The following is a 19,459-nucleotide window of genomic DNA, read 5'->3' as shown; positions in this document are numbered from 1 at the left end:
GGATGGTCACATTAACCACTGAACCAGTCGGCTTTGTCCAGTTGCTGTGGTGAGGAGGAATTATCATGGTATTCTGTGCCTCCTGTTGGCATAGTGGTAGCGTCGTTGCCTTGTAATCAAGGGGTCCCAGGTTCAATACCCGGTGGAGGCACAAGTGGTTCTGGTTCTGGTTCCACTTTAAACTGTAGGTCCGGTCCCGATTAGCCTTACTGTGCATAAAGTGGACTTAAAACACCAAATCAACCAACAAATCATGGTATTCTGCATTGCCAATTTTTTTTGTTTTGGGTCATTTTCGAAACAGGTGGCACCCTCATCAAAGCCAAGCATGGTGAAGCCTAATGGTTGCCGCCACGTAGCAAGCGAATGAGTCTCCAATTTCCTACCTCTCCCTGAAATGCAAGCGAAGGGGGCTTGTTGACAAGAAGAGGTGTTGTGTGCTACTGGACAAAAATCAGGCGTGTAGCAGCCGGTAGCAACACCGCTTTTCCGACCTTGAACTGGAGGCGGAAAGTCTGGGTTGCCTCAATACATTCTTTGGCCGGGCGGACTTTAGCTGTATACTGGCCTTGGCACTGGACACTTCAGTATTAAGATAGTTGGTGTCTAGTTTACATGTGTTTCTGAAGTGTTAAGGGGTTAACAAGTGTTTTAGATTGTTTTGTTTAGTTTACGTATTACTGGTGCTTTTCTGCAGCCTAATAATGCTAAGCTATGCATACAATTTGAGACAAAAATGTATGACTCTTACGTCATTACAAATTCTTGTATGAAAATTAGAATGCCTTTTGCAGCAGAATTCCCAGATGTTCCTATTTCACACAGAAACAGTATTTGAAAGTTTGTGAACAAATTTAGGGAAATAGGGGTCTGATCTTGATAAGAAGCAAAGGGTAATACAGCATACGCTTACTGAATAGAAACTAGATGACATTGGATCACGATTGGAACATACTCCAAAAAAATCCCTGTGGTGTCTTGTACAATAAACACATTTGCATGATATCTGCATGGTGAGTGAGCTACCAAGCTTGGAAAATCTGTAGTCATATATTAGAAGAATTGAAAAAAAAAAACATCAGGAGAGAAATTGATGTAATTTTGGAAGATTAACTGATGCATCTTTCCTATATAGCCGTAAACCGTGGCAGGGTGGTTAGCACATCATGCTATGATGCCAGAGAGGTCCTGCATTCGAATCCCGGACTGAGCATGGATGTTTGTTAGTGTACATTCATCAATTTCATCATATCATCACTCACCTCCATCTCAAATTAGTGAAATGTAGCACAACAAGCAAAGTAAAATGAATCAAATCAATCAATCAAACCTCTTAAAAACACATTCACTTTTATAAAAACTCCCACCTTCCTGTGTTCCAAGCAGATTTTCTTGACAAGTAATGAAAAACATAATTTTTTGGAAATGTTTGATATTATGCAGGGCATTGTAAATTAAATGTCACAAATTCCTCAGAGATTTGCTTCTTTCTGCTCAAACTTGATGGTGATTTCCTCCAGGTGGAAAAAAAACAGTATTCAGTGTTTCAAACATCTCTGACTTTAAGTCGAGCAAGCAGAATTGTAAAAATTCCTCAAGGTTCTTTGTGCAATTTACTCTTTCTGTTTGAATGTGTATTATGATAGCATCTTAGAGTTTCTAAGTTCATGGAATGTGCGAAATTGAAAATCTTTCACTGCAGCGTTTCTTGTCTAGTTGAAGGACCAATTCAAAGTTGGTTACTCTCACCTTGCACTGAAGTGCAATGTTGCTAAGTTTACGAATTCTTGATTTATAATTCTTTCAGGATGGTCAAATAGGAAGTTGCGAAGACTACATGAGAACTTGTTAAATTTTCATATTGATGAAGAAATTATTTGTGCTTGCTTGTGGGACAGATGGAAGGCCTGTGTTGCTGCAGTCATAAACCTTCAGGTTTAAGAAGGCTAGAGAGTTAGTTTTTTAGTTTTACTTTTGGAGTGTAATACGTAGAGTTATATACTTCTTAGTAAACTTAGAAATTGCAATCTTGTGTGGCGAATTACTGCAGTTCTTTGATCGCATACCAGCCAGGAGCATTCACTTTATTGCTCAAAATATACAATTTGTAAACCATACGAGCTAAATACAGGTGTGGCTCATGGCTCACATGTCTCTTTAAACAATGGAGTTCACCCTGATTGTCTACATGCAACATTATCCTCGACTATCATTATGCATAGGAATCAGTTTATTGATGAACTTTGGTTAAAAGCTGGGGCTGTAAAGGGACACTCAGCACATATAACGACAAAACACAGGACAACAAGCCCAGTCGCCAGAGACTCTTTAGTCTGCAAAAAGCAGTCCAGTGTAGTGATGGGTTCAAGCCGTTCATTTGTGTGAGTCGACTCATGAGCGCTCGCTCACTGAGAAGAATCGTTCAAATGAGTCGTTCAAAAGAGTCATCAAGCTTCTTTTTCTCGAAACACATGCCCAAACGACTGGGGGGGGGGGGGTAGGAGATGTTAAAGCAGATGATTGAATTTAAATAAACGAACACAATGGAACGTATCAGCCTGTCCATCAAGATTAATAAATTGTATTGCCTTTCTGTGTGTGTGTGTATGTGTGTAGCCGACTAGATGTCCAAGATTCTGAAGTAATTGACATTTGATCTTGCCACCAAAATTCATGGGTTCTAGTCCCGGTTCGGGCAAGGATATTCTTCATCTATATCATCACGCATCCTCCTCATCGTCGCGATTACTTAAAATTTGAAGAAAAGCGGCATAATATAACAAAAATATAATTACGGGTGTGTGGATATACATATGTGTGTAAACAGTAAACACACACACGCAAACAAAAATTTATTGCACATACTTGTTTTCATTACTCTGTCTCATGAGTAAGATTTTATATATATGTATCTTGTTTCAGTTTACATTTCATGCTGCGGATCATACAAATTATGAAGTACGATAGCATGCACAGAAATGTGATATATTTGTGTCAACCTTTTGTTAATAACAATGTGCATCTACATATTCTTCCTTTTATTACATTCGATCACTGGTTTTAATATCGCAACAAATGTGAGAATGCCAGTCAACAAAATACACTCCAGATCGGCGCTGCTTGTATTCCCATGAGCATCGCACGTTCACGACTATTTTAACAGCACAAAAACTCACAACACAGTCACACGACTCTTTCCCCATCGTTCGTTTGAATGTTCAGTCCCACGACTCTTTCCCCATCGTTCGTTCGTTCACAACTCTCCTGGCAGCTCAAAGAGTTACTGCACAGGGCCACAACTCTTCTCCCGCCATTCATTCATGACTCTCAAGACAGCACAAAGAGTCACGGAGCACCTTAATGACTCGCTCGTCTTAGCGACTCTTCTCTCTCATCGTTCATTCACGAGTCGCGAGCTCTCTTGCACAAGGTGAGGGGGCTGCAGTCTTGCCAGCTGCCAGCACTGCTCCCTCTTCGCAGATGGTTAACAGCTGTGTTTAACAAATTTATATCGCTCGCAAACATTGTCCATGTCCATCTCACGTAGCTGTTTGTAGTTTTACAGTCATTCAATATATGTTTCTGCCAATATCATAGTGTATAATGTATGATCGAATTTCTATAAAGCGGGTCACGTTATATATATATATTTAATGTTGCTTTCGTTAGTAAAACACGTTAACATGTAGAGTCGCAGACAGTTCTGGCTTGTAACAACCTCATTAACATTTAATGTTATCATTACATCCCAGACTACCATGAAAGCGCTTTTGTCAGTCAAAATTTGTTTTAATTCCCCTTTATGCTCAGAAACGTTAATCGGGACTGAAGCTACACTTCAAAGTGTGATTTAATGCGCAAGATGCCCCACCAGGGATCGAACCCGAGACAGGAAGGATTGACAAAAGCAGAAAGAAAAGACTATGCAAAGTCCATTGTGCATGTTCTTTGTTTAAGGATTTTTTTTCTGGCCAGCTTGAAATATTCTTGGTTCGAGTGACATGCTCTTAATGGTGTCGCTCGCCTTTATTATGTCAGACTTTCTCTAATGCGCGTAAGATGTGTGAGATTCTACACAGTGTATGTGTGTCATATCGTTTCATTAACTAAGGTTGTGCGCGCTCTGCTCACGAGCGAGCATGCTCACGAGCGCGACTCCTTCGTTCGTTCAAAGAGTCGTGGCACACTTTAACAGCACCTTCTCCTCTCCGTCGTTCAAAGAGTCATGAAAGTGTGCTGTGATCAGCTGTGACTCCCTCCCCTCTCACGGCACATTTCAGCCCACCTCGCTTACAACTCGGGAAGAGAAACAGAGAGGAACCCCCTTCCCCTTGCCTTCCCTGCTACCATCTACCACCACGGATGCATCGTCTTGTTTTCTTTCAAAAAGACTCAGGCGCATGCACCCACCATCCATGTCGCAAAATACGTGGAAGAGAAAGAAAGAAATATTTGCTTGGCGGGAAGGAGTCATAGCACACATACGACCCTTTGAACGTGCCGTTCATTTCTAGTGAACGAGTCATTCACCGCTCACAAGAGAGAGTCATTACTTTTGAACGACTCATTCACAAACGACCCATCACTAGTCCAGTGTGTACTATGTGGAAGTGAGGTTGACAATTAGATGCACTATGTGGAAGGTCACCCCCTTACACCCCTTTATGACACTGCTGTATGAATTCACACTTAACTATTTTTTTTCTTCAGACCGGTGTGATGAGTAAAACTTCCAATGATAACAGTGATTCAGACCAGTCTGAAGAAAATGGCTCTGCAGTTGTTGTTTCCAGCCCCAGGTTTAAAAATAACTCCAAGACCCATGAAGAAACACCAAGGTAAGTAACAGTTTCCAGTTATCATGCTATGAGTAGCAAACGGATTTCCTCCACAAACTCTAATCACTACCATCATATTTCAGATGCATGTTGTGTAGCTTTATTTGTGCCATTTAGCCTTAACAAAAACGTCGAAAATCATTTTGACATGTGCTGTTCAAATTTTCCACCCTTTTCACATTTTTGAAATCTTCAAAACTCTGTGTAATATAACACTCATGGGAACATTGGAGTATCACTTACGCTATAATTGGCAATAGAAATTTAGAATTGTGTGGAGATTTTCGGGGAGAGTTGGGTATATTTTTGGAGAGATGTGAACCAATGGACAATAACTGCTGCGTTTTCTTTTACATGATCTCCATAACCTCTACATCTAGTTTTACTGCAATCCAATTCTTCAAATAAGCTCCAGAGAGCTCTGAGTAGGTGAACATAAATTTTGACAACCTGGTATATGTGTGTGTGTGCGTGTATTTATAGAGCTATGCCTTTCTATGAGCATCCCACAAAGACTGAGATGCAAAATAATGTCAATTATTTTAAGTGGTTTTTATTATTTTTCTTGTGACGTTTCGTCATGGTTTCCCAGAACTATCGTGAGCCAAGGTAAACACACACATGACACACAACCTTACATGATTAGTCACTCTACACTTCTAAGGAATGTCCTTGTTTTTTCCACCTTTCTCTGCTTCTCCAGGTGTCATAATTGGCTGTTTCTTTCCCTCCCCTTCATCTGCCGACCCCCGTGGCAGAGTGGTTAGCACATTATGCTACAATGTCAGGGGTCCCAGGTTTGAATCCCGGCATGGATATTTGCGAGTGTCCATTCATCAGTTTCATCACTCATCCCCAACTTCATAATTAGTCAAAACTCAAAAGTGGCACAAAGTGAAGTAAAATATAGCTAATCATCCTTTGACCTACTCTTCTTGTCTTCCCTCCCCTCCTCCTCCTGATGGAACTAATCTTCACTTTTTCTTTAACTGGTCTGGCAAGTTAAAATCTTACATTTTTGTGCTGAAACTGAAGGTGGCCGTGGAAACTTGACCAATTTACAATTTACCAATTGTTTCAGTTCCCCCTTCATTCTTGTTAATTTTCTCTCCCCTGTTTATGCACATGTGCTTGGTTTCTCTATTTCATTTTCCCTCCTCTTTCTCATTTTCACTTCTTTAAGCCTGTGCCCATATATAAGCTCACCCAGTGCTGTTCCTTGGATCTTCCTCTTTAATGGTTTATTTTTAATTTTTCAATATATTATTTGGTGATCGGAAGAATATTGAGAAAGGCAAATGTGAGTATCAGAGGTAAGAGAATGGAACACATAGACAGCTTGAAGTATCTTGGTTGCATCATAAGTAGTGATATGAAATATAGTCAAGAAATAAAAGTAAGAATAGCAATGGCGAAGGAAGCCTTCAATGGAAGAAAAATATTTTCTGTGGATCTATGAACAAGAACTGAGGAAAAGATTAACAAAATTCTTTGTATGCAGTGTAGCTCTGTATTGTTTGGAAACATGGACTCTGAGAACAAGTGAGAAAAAGTGTAAGTTCTAAGTATGTTGTTATAGAGACTAATGGAACAGGTGAAATGGACAGAAAAGTGAGAAATGAAAGTGTATTGGAAATACTTGGGAGCAAAGAGATCAATGCTGGAAATAATCACGAAGAGAAAAAGAAAATGGTTGGCTCACTGGATGAGAAGGAACTGTATCCTAGGGGATGCTATTGAAGGAATGATCAAGGGAAAGAAAATCTGGGGAAGAAGGAGATGCCAAATGATTGACATCAAAATAAATGGGCCTTACACTGCTACAACGAGAAGGGCTCTAGATCGAACAGCATGCAGGTTGCAAGGAAGGACCTGTGCCTGGACAGAAAACAATGAATGAATGAAGATATTAGTTTGCATGTTCGAGGGCAAATCAAAAAGTCTTTGCCCCTGTTTTTTCAGCCGAAATATTAGCATAATTAAGAAACCAAGATATACATTTAATGCAATAGGTTTTTCTTGGAACATCCCAATGTTAACTCTAGGTTAACTCTAATTGACAGTCAATCAGTGAAAACGACTCAAAAAGGGGATCCAGAGGATATGATGCTGGAAAAAAAATAAAGGCCAGAAAACGTCATATTGTTGTGGATACAACGGGCCTAAGGATTACATCTGATGTTCATAGTGTGAGCTGCTGCATGGTGCTGCTGTCAGTTTGCAAAGATGGCTGTAGTACTCAACACATCCACGTCGTATGAGCAGGGCAGTGTTATGGAGCAAGGGACGAATGCCCATCGAGATCCATAGGGAAATGCAGCTGATGTATGGGGACAAGTGTCTCACTTTGAGAAGTGTGGGGTGGTGGTGTTGACATCAGGAAAAAGCACCAAGGGATTCTGGATGTGGAAACTGTAGTTATCCTCCACGTTAACGCCACGGAGATTCTGGAGCATGCACTATATAGTCTAGGCCTTGCCCCCAGCTATTTCCACTTGTTCGGTTCACTGAAGAAGTTCCTGGCAGGACAGAGGTTCATTTACGATGACCGCTGTCCGGCGGTGGTTCCACGATCAACCGGCCGAATTCTACAACAGCAGCATCTCAAAAACTATTTGTGCGATGGGATAAATGCCTGAACCGCTGTGGTGACTGTGTGAAAAAATAGTGCAAGGTACATAGAAGAATTCCTATATTTTGATTTCCCTGCATGTTTGTTATTTTGGCTGAGAAAAATGAGGCAACTACTTTTCAGTATGCCCTCTTATAAAAAGTGGTGATGTGAACCTTGAAGAATAAACTAGATGTACCAGGGCAGAGGAGAAACAAGGCACAGCTAATACTAGAAGGAGTGGAGAAAGAAATAGATGAAGAGAAGAGGAAAATAATTTGTGCCAATTAAATGCAGAAAACTACGGAGAGAGAAAAAAAAAGTTTTGGTAAAAGCTATAGACAAAGTCGAAGTAAAGACACAACATATGTTTTGTATTTCAATATGTGCTACGCCATATATTTTTAAAGGGTCTTTTATTGCCTACAAAAGTTTGTAAAATAATGAAGACATTGTCTTATCTTCAATAAAAAAAATGTGCGATGGCTGGTTATGGGGATGGTGGAGGCCATATGATAATTTTTAACAAATGAAATCCCATTTTACTTTTAGGATGATGATTTATTGATATGTTTTAAATAAATAAGTTGGTAATTTGTCCACATTTGTTATTTTTTATTATTACTTATTTATTTTGGTCAGTTAAATCAGTAATTTTGACCACTTGAGTAGTTTCCTCTACTGTTATGACATGTAAAAGTGAAAAATATCAGTCAAAATTGATAGTTCAAGAGTTAAAGCACATTTTCTATTTCATAATACTCAGATGGAAAACAGACATTTTTGAATTTACGCTTGTTAATGATACTAACAATGGATATATCAATTTGTAATTCAAGTATGTCTTGTCTTCATATGACACATATTAACAAAAAAGACCAAACTAAAATTTTGTCTGCAGTTTTGAAGAAGTGTCGAGAAATCACACTTTACCCTTTTTGGCATTTAGAATGTCTATTTACATAGATATTCGAGTATGTTCTCAGTTTTTTAGTGCTCATGGAAACATGGTCTTGTTTCTAGGCCTTTCATCATTCTTTTGCTGCAAACACTTTGACATTGTAGTTCTCAATTTGCCCACTTGATGGCAGCACAAATGATGTTCTTTGATCCTTCTATGCTTGCCCATGTGGCATGTGTGCTCGTCATTTTCTCATTTGGCACAATGCCTGACAGACCTGATCCTGGTTGTTCCTTGCAGATAGTCTTCCAGGATAAAATTCAGTGTTTTCTGGAGTAATGGTTTTTATTCATGTACAAAATTTAAGGTCTGTACAGGAAACATTAAGAGAGTAATCAAGAGAGTGAAAAAACAAGAGAAAGATTTTTTAGAATGGCAACACTGACGTTTGAATAAAATTACATGCAGTTTTGCGAGATGTATTTTGAACTGTAGTATATTGTATTCATGCACAACATTTTAGGTATATACAGTACACAGTTTGAGAGTAATAAAGAAAATTAACACAAGAAAAAATATAAATTTTTGAATGTTTTTGGTTTGGCAACAATTACGCTCGAAAAATGCATAAAATTTTCATAAGTTATGTAGTAAACTGTAGTAGTTTGTACTCATACACAAAATTTGAGGTTGAGTACATAGTAAAATAGTAATTACTTTACAGAAAAGGTCCATAATTGTATGTTGGCTGTGATGTTTCCATTTTTGTGCAGTCATGCTGAAAGGATTAATTGATGCCATGTGGCACCCATCCTGAACAGAATACCAGTGGTGACAAATATTGCTACCACCCATCCGGTGTAGGTGTAGTATGTCTCCACATTGGAAGAATGTAGGTGTGATATGTATGCATGTTTCAAGTTCTTTATTTGTGTATATTTTCTCCACTTTACTTTCTTGTTAACCACGTTAGGTAAGGTTAGATAAGGGAAACATACAAGAAAACAAGATGTGTATGTTTTATTTACCTAACTTAACCTAACCTAACCTACCGCGGTTCACAATGACGTATCGAGAAAAATGTGGAGACATACTACACCTGTACCCACCCATCCTGAGAAAGTAAAATTTGACAGTCCAAGCAATATACCTAGTCTTACCATAAATACTGTCACAAAGTTTTAAGTAAATTGACACAAAATGCTGAGAGATATTGTAATATCCTAATAACATTACTGAAATGGATGCATGACAAATCAAAATCACAAATCATTATTCAAAATGGCCACCCTTAGCATGCACACATTCCGTAAGTCTTTGTGGCCACGCATCAATTGAATTACGCAACACATCGACTGGAAAATGAGCAACTGCCTTCAAAAGAGACAGCTTTAAACTTTCAATATTGGGATGTCTCTTCTTGCAAGCCATCTCCTGAAGCTTGGACCACAATTTGTAGTACAAAGGGTATAGGTCCGGACTTGCAGAAGGCCAATCCGAAGTGGAAAAGAAGTCTGGAACATTTGCCTCCAGCCACTGCTGTGTTGTTCGGGCCTCATATGCTGGGGCTGAATCCTGCTGGAAGCTCCAGTTCTGACCATGGAAGAGAGTGTTGTTGAGATTCTTGACTAGTCTCTCAAGCACTGTCTGCTGGTACACTTTGGCTGATGTTTTTACCCCTTTTTCACAGAAATGGAGCGTGCCCTCATAGCAGATGTTCCAGACTTCATTTCCACTTCAGATTGGCCTTCTGAAAGTCCAGACATATACCCTTTGGCCTACAAATTGTGGTCCAAGCTTCAGGAGTTGGCTTGCAAGAAGAGACATCCTAAAATTGAAAGTTTAAAGCGGTCGGTCTCTTCTGAAGGCAGTTGCTGATTTTCCAGTCGATGTGTTGCGTAATTCAATTGATCCGTGGCCACAAAGACTTACGGAATGTGTGTGCGCTAAGGGTGGCCATTTTGAATATTGATTTGTGATTTTGATTTGTCATGCATCCATTTCAGTAATGTTATTAGGATATTAAAATATCTCTCAGCATTTTGTGTCAATTTACTTAAAACTTTGTGACAGTATTTATGGTAAGACTAGGTATTAAACAAGTTGGGAAATTATTTTAAAGTACTGTTTGATTGATTAATTGAGTTGGTGTTTTAAGTCCACTTTATGCACAGTAAGGCTAATTGGGACTGGACCTACAGTTTAAAGTGGGATCCAAACCACTATGTACCTGCACCGGGTATCGAACCTGGGACCTCATGATTACAAGGTGACGATGCTAGCACTGCACCATCGGGGGAGGCTTTTAAAATTATTGTTAAATGCACATGCAGGAGACAAATGATATTGACAGAGCCGAATATTTATTCCAATGCTGAAGTTAAAGATGCCACTAAAAAGTTAAAAATATCAAAGAACCTGGTTGATTTAATCCACCATAGGAAATTCTTCAACAATGGAAAAGATCTACATACAATCGCTCTGCTGTGTAAGAAGGTGGTAAAAAATGAGGCAATCTAATTTACAACTAATTATTTGTGAGAGAATGTAATCATTCTCTCTCTCTGAAACAAATATGCCACAATATAAAAATGAAGATGTATTTTCTTTCCAATAAATCTATAAAAAATTACAAAGATTTAAAAATACATATATTGTTATATTGTGGTTACTTACACAAATTTTCAACCTGTATTGTAATGGTGGCAATGAGAATGAATAGTGAATTTGTTAAAGGGATGAGGAATGATATGTCTTTCTTGTATATGAGACACAAATCTAGAGCTCTGGTTTAATTGTATGCTATGCCAACACACTAAAACATCTTTCTAATCAAATATTAAGGACAGTCACTTTTTAAAATGTGCAACAACACTTCATATAAATCATTGTCTGTGTATATACAGAAAAAGATTTGGAAAATACAGGGTGATTATAAAGTTTTGATCCATTTCTGTGAAAAACAGATATTAGAATCAAACCAATAATGAGAATAGAAAACCTAACACTTAGTAGCACATAATCTATCAAAACTTCTACAGATAATGTAAACCCAACCTCAGAGTAACACATAATCCATCACAGGTTGCACTGAGCCTTATTCCAAATGACCACCCTGCACGTCCACACAAAACTTCCAGTGACGCACTTCTGCACGAAACACCTTTTCTAGCAATGTAGAATGCTATTCCATTCTCATTATTGGTTTGATTCTAATATCTGTTTTTCACAGAAATGGATCGGAACTTTATAATCACCCTGTATGAGTTTTTATGTGAAAATTTCCATTGTTGCTAATATTCAACTCTTACTTTGACCATGTATCCAAATGTAGAAATTAAAAAATTCTGAGGGCTGATCAACAAAGAGTGAGACTGGTTTTTTTTGTTAATATGTTTATTACTTGTGTGGAAGGATTACATGATGTTTGTTAAAGTAATCCGCTTTGACTTGAATTCGCTTATAACAACAATTATTCCAGTCCAAAAACATATGATTCAAGTCATTCTTTGTGATATCCTTGAGAATTGCCTCACATTTCTTCAGCACTGCTTAAGAATCTCCAATACAATTGTCTGTAGCTTTGAATTGAGTGCAGGGAATGGAATAAAGTCACAAGGGCTATGTCCTGGCTATAAGGGGATGGTACATAGGTGGTGTTGAATTTCGCCAAATATGCCTTGATGTGATTTGTTTCATGAGTTCGCGCATTGTCATGGTGAAGCCCCCACCCATTCAGATGAAGTTGTGGACATTTCTGTGCAATATGCCTCCTCATTGTTGCCAACACTGATATGCAGTATTCTGCTGTAACAGTAGTGTGCGAGAGACCTGCATGCTGGTACACCATTCTCATATAGTGAAAGAATATTATCACCATCACCTTACCTGCAGGATGAACAACTTTTGCCTTTTTCATGTTGGATAGACTGGCGATTTCCATATTGTTTGCTGTTCTGGGTATATGTACAAGGGGTGTTCAAAAAGTTTCCATATTCACCTTGTTCAAAATGTCGGAGAAAGTTGAAACTGGGCAGAAAGATTATGTCTTTTCTACATAGTCACCACCCAATGTTATGCATTTTTCTCACGGTTGCAAACACTTGTGAATACCATCTTTGTAAAATGCTGGAGATTGGGTGTTTAGTCACACCTCTGTTGCAGATATAATGCCATTGTTATCATGCAAATGCTTGCCCCGCAAAAATGTCTTCATGTTAGGGAAAAGGGAAAAATCCAGGATATATGGAGGATGAGGCAAAATATCATAGCCACACTCATGTGCTTTGACGAGGGCATAATAGGATGCATGGTCAGGTACATTTTCGTACATTGCATTCGCCTGCAAATTTTAATTTTCTCATGCAATTTGGCCAGAAGATCTGCATGATAGTCCCCAGTACACGTGTGGCCTTTCAGAGGATAACACTACGTTCATCCCAAAAAAGGATAACATCACCTTCTTAGCAGACACTTTTACCTTTGCATTTTTAGGAGGGGGGATTCACAATGCTTTCATTGTTTTGAACTTTCTTTGCTTTCAGGATCAAAGTGATGAACCCATGTCTCATCCATTGTCACAAGTTGGGAGAGAAACAAATCAGTGTCCTGATGAGTGAGGTCTAACAATTGTCTTTAGCACTGCACTCTTTGTTGCCTCTGAAATGGTGTTAGGAGATGTGGTATCCACATCCAAACACCTTTGACTTATGCAGGTGATCATGTATAATTGTTTCCATGGAGATTATACTTAGATGAACCTGGCATATTTCTTTGATGGATATCCGACAATCTGCATTGATGAGTGTTTCAACTTCTTGGATCATCTCATCATTCACTGGTGTTGACGGTCTTCCAGACCTTTCTTCATCCTTGATTCTCGTTTGACCACATTTGAAATGTCTATACCACTCAGCAACAACACTATAGGATGGACACTCTTCACCATATACAGCAAACATTTCCTCATGGATTTATTTGGGAGCTTTGCCTTGCAGGAAGAGGAATTGGATCACGGCTCTGTATTCCAATTTGTCCATTGTTGCACCTTCATTCATTGAAACACCTGGAAAGGAAACAGTATTTTTCAACTGCACATAACATACACAAGGTTGTACCTATTCAACTTACACAAGTTTGTGTTCCTACGTGAATTATTTTTATATGGATTTGGAAACTCTGAACCCTCCTACCGCTAATGTAGAAATGGAACTCTTGTACTTACCAAGTAAAGGAAAGCCGAATCTAAACAAAATGCACACACTACTTGAAATAAAAATTTCACTATGCACATGCTTACATATGCACACACACATACTTACAACTATTGGCTATCATCCACGCTGTTCATACAAAATTAGAATGAACTCCTGCATCAGTCTTACGAAAATAGCCCTCACTACAAATATACAATTATAGTTTTAAACACTACTGTGTTACTGGCACAAATCTGCAAGATCTTGCTCCTCATAGGGCAACATCAGATTATTTTAATGGCATCTGATGTCACAATCACATTTTAGTTTTTACATGTGCCATCTTAGAGAACACTCTTTCATGTGAAAACTTGTCACAGGAAAAACAAAAACCATCTTTAGCATTTTTTTTTTAAAAAAACTAATGTTTTGCAGTTGAGTTAATATCAGTATCACTCAACCTCCTAAGCAATTCCTCAGGAAGTCTATTTTTACCTGCAGAGCTATTTAGAAAAAATCGAACTCTGCATGTAGCCCAGCCCTGGACACACAAAACTCAGCAGATATAAGCCTGAGATCGGCATTATATTTTAATGTAGAAAATCTGACCATTGCAGTCAACAGATTTACAGTTTCCTGACTGAAACATACATAGATACCACTGATGAGGAAGCTGAAGGGGTAAAGTGTTTGTACTTTGAATTCTTCCTATTTTCATTTGAACGGGAGTTCATTTTGCAACATATCATCTAGACAATGAGAACGTTTTTTCTTTTGACTGGAGGAATTTCTACATCCAAGTCATTACATATTTCAATAGTGTTTGTGAATTGATTTTCGTTTTTGTACTGTTTCGTCTTCATGTAGGTTTCGTAGAGTTGATTTTAGATGTCTCACGTAGACCAATGTCGACAGCATTTCAGTCTATGATGACCTACTAGCTATATTAATCAGACTTATAACATGATGCAATCATGAATTCAAATGTTCTCTTTGATTTAGTTTATTTTACTTTGCGTTTTGTGCCTCTTGGCTAATGTGCGAAGATGGGGATGAGTGATGAAATGATGAAATTGATGAATGGACATTCACAAACAACCAAGCCCGAGGGAGATTCAAACCCGGGACCCTTGGCATCGCAAAATGTTCTCATTTGCCCCCTTGTCGCACCAAGTTAAACCTATGAGAATGTTAAGCCCATGTCATTACTAATAGTGACAGGATAGAAAGACTTTTCTGTCCTGTTTCTTTTAAAATGCTTTTGAAGATACCATAGCTAGTTTAGCCACTTTTCATCAAGTTATGTACATATATTGGACTGTTCCAAAAAAGTTAATGTAACATTGTTTAAATTATGTGAATGTTTAAATTAGTCTCTATGGTTCAGAGACTCATTTACATGTAAACCTGATTTGTTGCAGCAGATTTATAAAAGAATTACATGTACTTTATGCATTTCCAAAATACTTACAATTTTTACAATTTATTCTGGAGTGACATAAAGGCAACATAGCTGATGAATGAAGTATGTGGGAGTATCAATAACAAGAAATTGCTAGAGAAAGAAGTGGGATAGTCAATTACATGGGAAATAGTGCCTCCCTAGTTACTTTGAATTTTCAGTGGCTTGAAAATACTTCATTTTCTTTAAGAGAAAAATATAGTATCATAATGACGATAAGATTACCCTACACCAAATTTCTGTATGGGAGGAACAGACGTCTGGAAAAGGGGGTTAGCAAGAGGACCCAAATCCCCTCCCCCAATGAAAATTAAAATGTCATCCTAAAAGTTAGTATTTCACACAAATAATGTCATTTCCGTCACAGTAATTTACATTTATTAATAAAATGGAGGAACGTGATAACATAAAAGTCACGGTGTGTTGTTCTAGGGGCAACACTATTATGGGGTAAAAATGCATCTTTTGCTTCCATTGAAAAAAAATACCTTGTTTGCCTCTCCATTGAAAACATCTGCAGACGTCCCCCCATCCAAACACACTGGAGATAACTGATTCCAGAAAAGCATCACCTCAATCACCAAAGAGATGTAGCACCTCATGACATGTGTCCACTTGAACTGCCTTTTGTTCAGGAGTCAGCAGACGTGGGACCCAAAGGGGCATAAGGTTGGGCCTTAATCAGATGTCCATGCACAATTGTGAAGAAGCCATATGAAAGTCCCAAGATTTCACTTAGTTCATGTAATGCTATCCGTTGACCTTCGTGTTCAATCACTGCAGCTGCATTGATTCACCTCTGTGACAACAGACACGGAAATACCAGGCCCACCTTGCTTAACACTTGAAAGTCCTCGCACCATGGAAAAACTGGCACATCAGTTAATGCGTATTCACTGTATGCCTGGTGCAGCTCTTTATACGTTTCTGTGGCTGTAGGCTTTAAACAACAACAGAATTTGATTGCCGCTTACAGCTCTTCCCACTCATTTTTATTATCCTTTGATGGTTTATAAAAACTTTTAAGATATATAATAATTGTTTACAACACTATGACACCAGGGGCCTCGGATTTGGAACCCAGCGTAAGCATTTGTTTCCTTTATGAGTGTCCCTTTATTCATTTGATCACTCATCCTGATCGTCACCATTAGCCGAAAATGGCAGAAAAGCGATGCTAAACAACAAAAATCAAATCACATCAAACATTATTTTTAATTTCTCTGCAACATACAGGGGCTATAATTTCTTAAAGAGAGTTCAAAACATGTAAATATTTTTCTCATGAACACAGTAAAATTTAAAAACTTGCCCATAATCATTATCATCTTGCTTCTTACCATGTCAATGAGAAAGTTGTCGCTCATTTTCATCCACAATATTTGGTAGGTTGATGAATAAGTTGTCACAAATATTAGATGTGGTTTACTGGCCTCTCAGCGAAAGCAGATATTTGTGCCAAAGTTTCACTTAAATATTGCCCTTTTATGCTATCTATTCTAGCCAAACACTTCATGAGCTACTGGAAATGACCCAGCAAACTACCGGTAGCTCACGATCGATGGTTTGGCGATCGCTGGCCTAGAACAAAGAACATTGCTGGCATAAAAAAAAAAAATTCAATGGTGCTGTCATTTCTGGTATTATGTATGAAACCCCACTCTTGTCCAATATGCAAATTATAAGCATGTAACAATACAGGACACTGTGCAAAAAAATCAGTTTCAGTCTTTATTGATCAGCCCTCATAAATTACACCATGATTGAAAAACTTGTTATTTTTTCCTTTCTTTCTTATTGTAGGGACTTAATGGAAGCAATGCTCAAGGAGAAATTTACATCTGCAAGTCAGCACCTTCACCATGGGGCCAGTGTTACTTCCATAACCTGCACAGTTTGTAATAAAACGTTGTCATCTAAAGGTGCTTTGAAAAGACATCTGGAGCTTCACACAGATCAGAAGCCACTCCCTTGCACAGTCTGTAAGAAAACATTGTCTTGTAAAGGTTCTTTGCAGAGACACATGGCTATTCACACAGATCGGAAGCCATTTACTTGTGACATCTGCAGTGAAACTTTCCTTTATAAATTTTCACTGCGAGATCATTTACTCATACACTTGACTGGGAAACCTTTATCATGTTCTCTGTGTGGAAAGTCTTTTCATAAAAAGGTTTCATATGAAGAGCACTTGTGGAGGCACACGGGTAAGAAGAAATACAGCTGTGATAAATGCAAGAGGTCATTTGCTGCTAAAAAGTCTCTTCACTATCATTCCCCATGTGCAGAAAAGGAATTCCAGTGTAAAACATGTGGTAAAAAATTTAGAACAAAAGGTAATCTCAGGAATCATTTAGGTGTTCATGAAAATATGAAAAAGTTCCATTGTGATGTGTGCAAAAAATCTTTCAAGCAGAAAGGAACTCTTAAAATTCACATGCGATATCACACAGGCAAGAGACCTTATTCATGCAGATTTTGTAACAGGCAGTTCACACAACATTGTGATCGGAAAAGACATGAAAATAACATTCATTATCAGAAAGAGAAATTTTACAAGTGTCCGAAGTGTAATAAAGTTTTTATGGAAAAGCATAGAATGCTTGTACATCTACAATGTGTGCATAGAGATGAAAGAATACATAGCTGCAATATCTGTGGTAAGTCATTCAAAACCGTACTGCACCTAAAATACCATAAGGAGAGAGTACATGGTGAGAATTTGTGGCTTCCATGTAATATTTGCAAAAAAACTTTTAGAAATAAGTCTTATCTGAATCAGCATTTGCAATGGCATATGAAAACAAAGGTAAGATACTCATGCGAGATTTGTGGTAAAACCTTTTCCAGAAAAGACTACTTACCCATCCATATGAACAACCATTTTGCCACAACTACATATTCTTGCAGCCAGTGTGGTAAATGGTTCACCAGGAAATTTTGCCTCCAAGAACATGAAAAAACACACGATGAGAAGAGATCAACCTATGAATGTGCTACATGCAGGAAATCCTTCTCTTCCAAAAGTTATCTTGTAATTCACATGCGTGTACACACCAAGGAGAGACCCCACAAGTGTGACTTCTGCGAAAAAGCATTTCAAGATAAAGGATACCTGAACATTCACACCAGAATCCACACGCAGCAAAATGATTTCCAATGTGCTGTGTGTGGTGCAGCATTCTATCGTAAATCATTGCTCCAATTACATTGTAAAAAGTGCAAGTTTATGTGAAGAAAACTGACAAGGTGACATCAAAATCTTTCCATGCAATGAATGAAGATGTAAATATGTATATTGCTGTTGTGTTCTCAAATAAGCTTGTAAGGGCCAATTAGCATCCTACTCAATACACATCCATTTAACCTCATTCAGATGGGAACTTTTCAAGTGCAAGCTTTTCAAACTTGGTACAAAGTACAAAAAATCGCAACTTGAAAACTAATTGTTGGAGAGAAATGAGAAATATTTTTTTATTATTATTATTTGGAGTGACAGGACTTTCAAGAGAGGTGAAATTTAGGTGCTGTGCCTCCCAATAATGAATGTTTAAAGGGCAAAATTTTTTTTTTCTTTTTTCACATTGTTGCAAGTTTGAGGAGTGTGTGTTTGAAAAGTCCCATCTAAAAAGGCTTTCCAGGTATGCGGGCTCTTTTTGATTTAGGTTAAAGGTTTGATGCCGTCATTTGATGTAGTCGATTTTCTATCTGTTTACAAATACAGGGTTATTCAAAAAGAATGGTGCAAAAGTAAAGTTAATTTATTTTTAAGTGAAAAGAGATACAAAAGCAATTCTGGTGGGCAGATGAAAGCAAAGTTGTAAATTTACTTGGGCAATTACAAATGTTGGATATGAGCACCCTGGGTAACCTGAAGGTTATTATTTATTTATTTATTTAAAGATATCGTTATGGAACTCTTGTCGGGAACAAGAAATCTCGTTTGTAAGATTCGGCCTCAGCTTTTAGGCACCTTTTATGCGCAACATAACCACGGTGCCAGAAACCAGTGATGGCAGGAGGAGAGAGAGAGAGAGAGGGGGAAATTTCTCTCGCCTGGGCTTCTCGGCGGGAATTAAAAATTCGAACACTCTTTGGAGGAAAATTGTTATAACTCGGACACTATAGGAGCAATCTACTTCGGATAAGTTTTGTTTTGCAGCTAAAACATCAGCGCATGCAGCCGCGTACAATTCAGAACACCTGACCGAGGAAGGGGGGGCTTGGGGAGGAGGTGGGCATGTCCCCCGAATTTCAATGGAAAAAACAAAAATCTGGGGTTTGCGTGAACTTTAGTATTCTTTTCAAAGAATGGACATTTCTGAAGAGAATGATTGATGTTTCATGTTCTTGGGTGCCATACAAGTTGAATAATAAGCCAAAATGTGATTATTATTTTTTTACGAAAAATTGGATGATTTGCATTTTTGGAGGAAAATTGTTATAACTCGG

General features: G+C 38.2%; 1 protein-coding gene across 4 annotated transcripts in view; it reads left to right on the top strand.

Annotated features, from left to right (window-relative positions):
- The window catches only part of LOC146003061 (uncharacterized), a 47,671-nt gene that overhangs the window by 14,673 nt on the left and 13,539 nt on the right, over positions 1 to 19,459 (top strand). For 2 of the 4 annotated variants that reach the window (XM_083141226.1, XM_083141227.1), the window contains exons 3-4: positions 4,711 to 4,838; positions 16,811 to 18,747. In XM_083141226.1, the coding sequence (XP_082997352.1) occupies positions 4,711 to 4,838; positions 16,811 to 18,242 (1,560 nt within the window). In that variant the 3' untranslated portion in view covers positions 18,243 to 18,747. Of the gene's footprint in view, positions 1 to 4,710; positions 4,839 to 16,810; positions 18,748 to 19,459 lie in introns of those variants that run through there. The other 2 variants (XM_083141230.1, XM_083141228.1) reach the window with 2 other exon arrangements.

This window comes from Lepisma saccharinum, chromosome 19, assembly GCF_977018435.1.
Source record: "Lepisma saccharinum chromosome 19, izLepSacc3.1, whole genome shotgun sequence".
NCBI classification, from domain to species: Eukaryota; Metazoa; Arthropoda; class Insecta; order Zygentoma; family Lepismatidae; genus Lepisma; species Lepisma saccharinum.
This window is presented reverse-complemented; position numbering and strand designations above follow the sequence as displayed.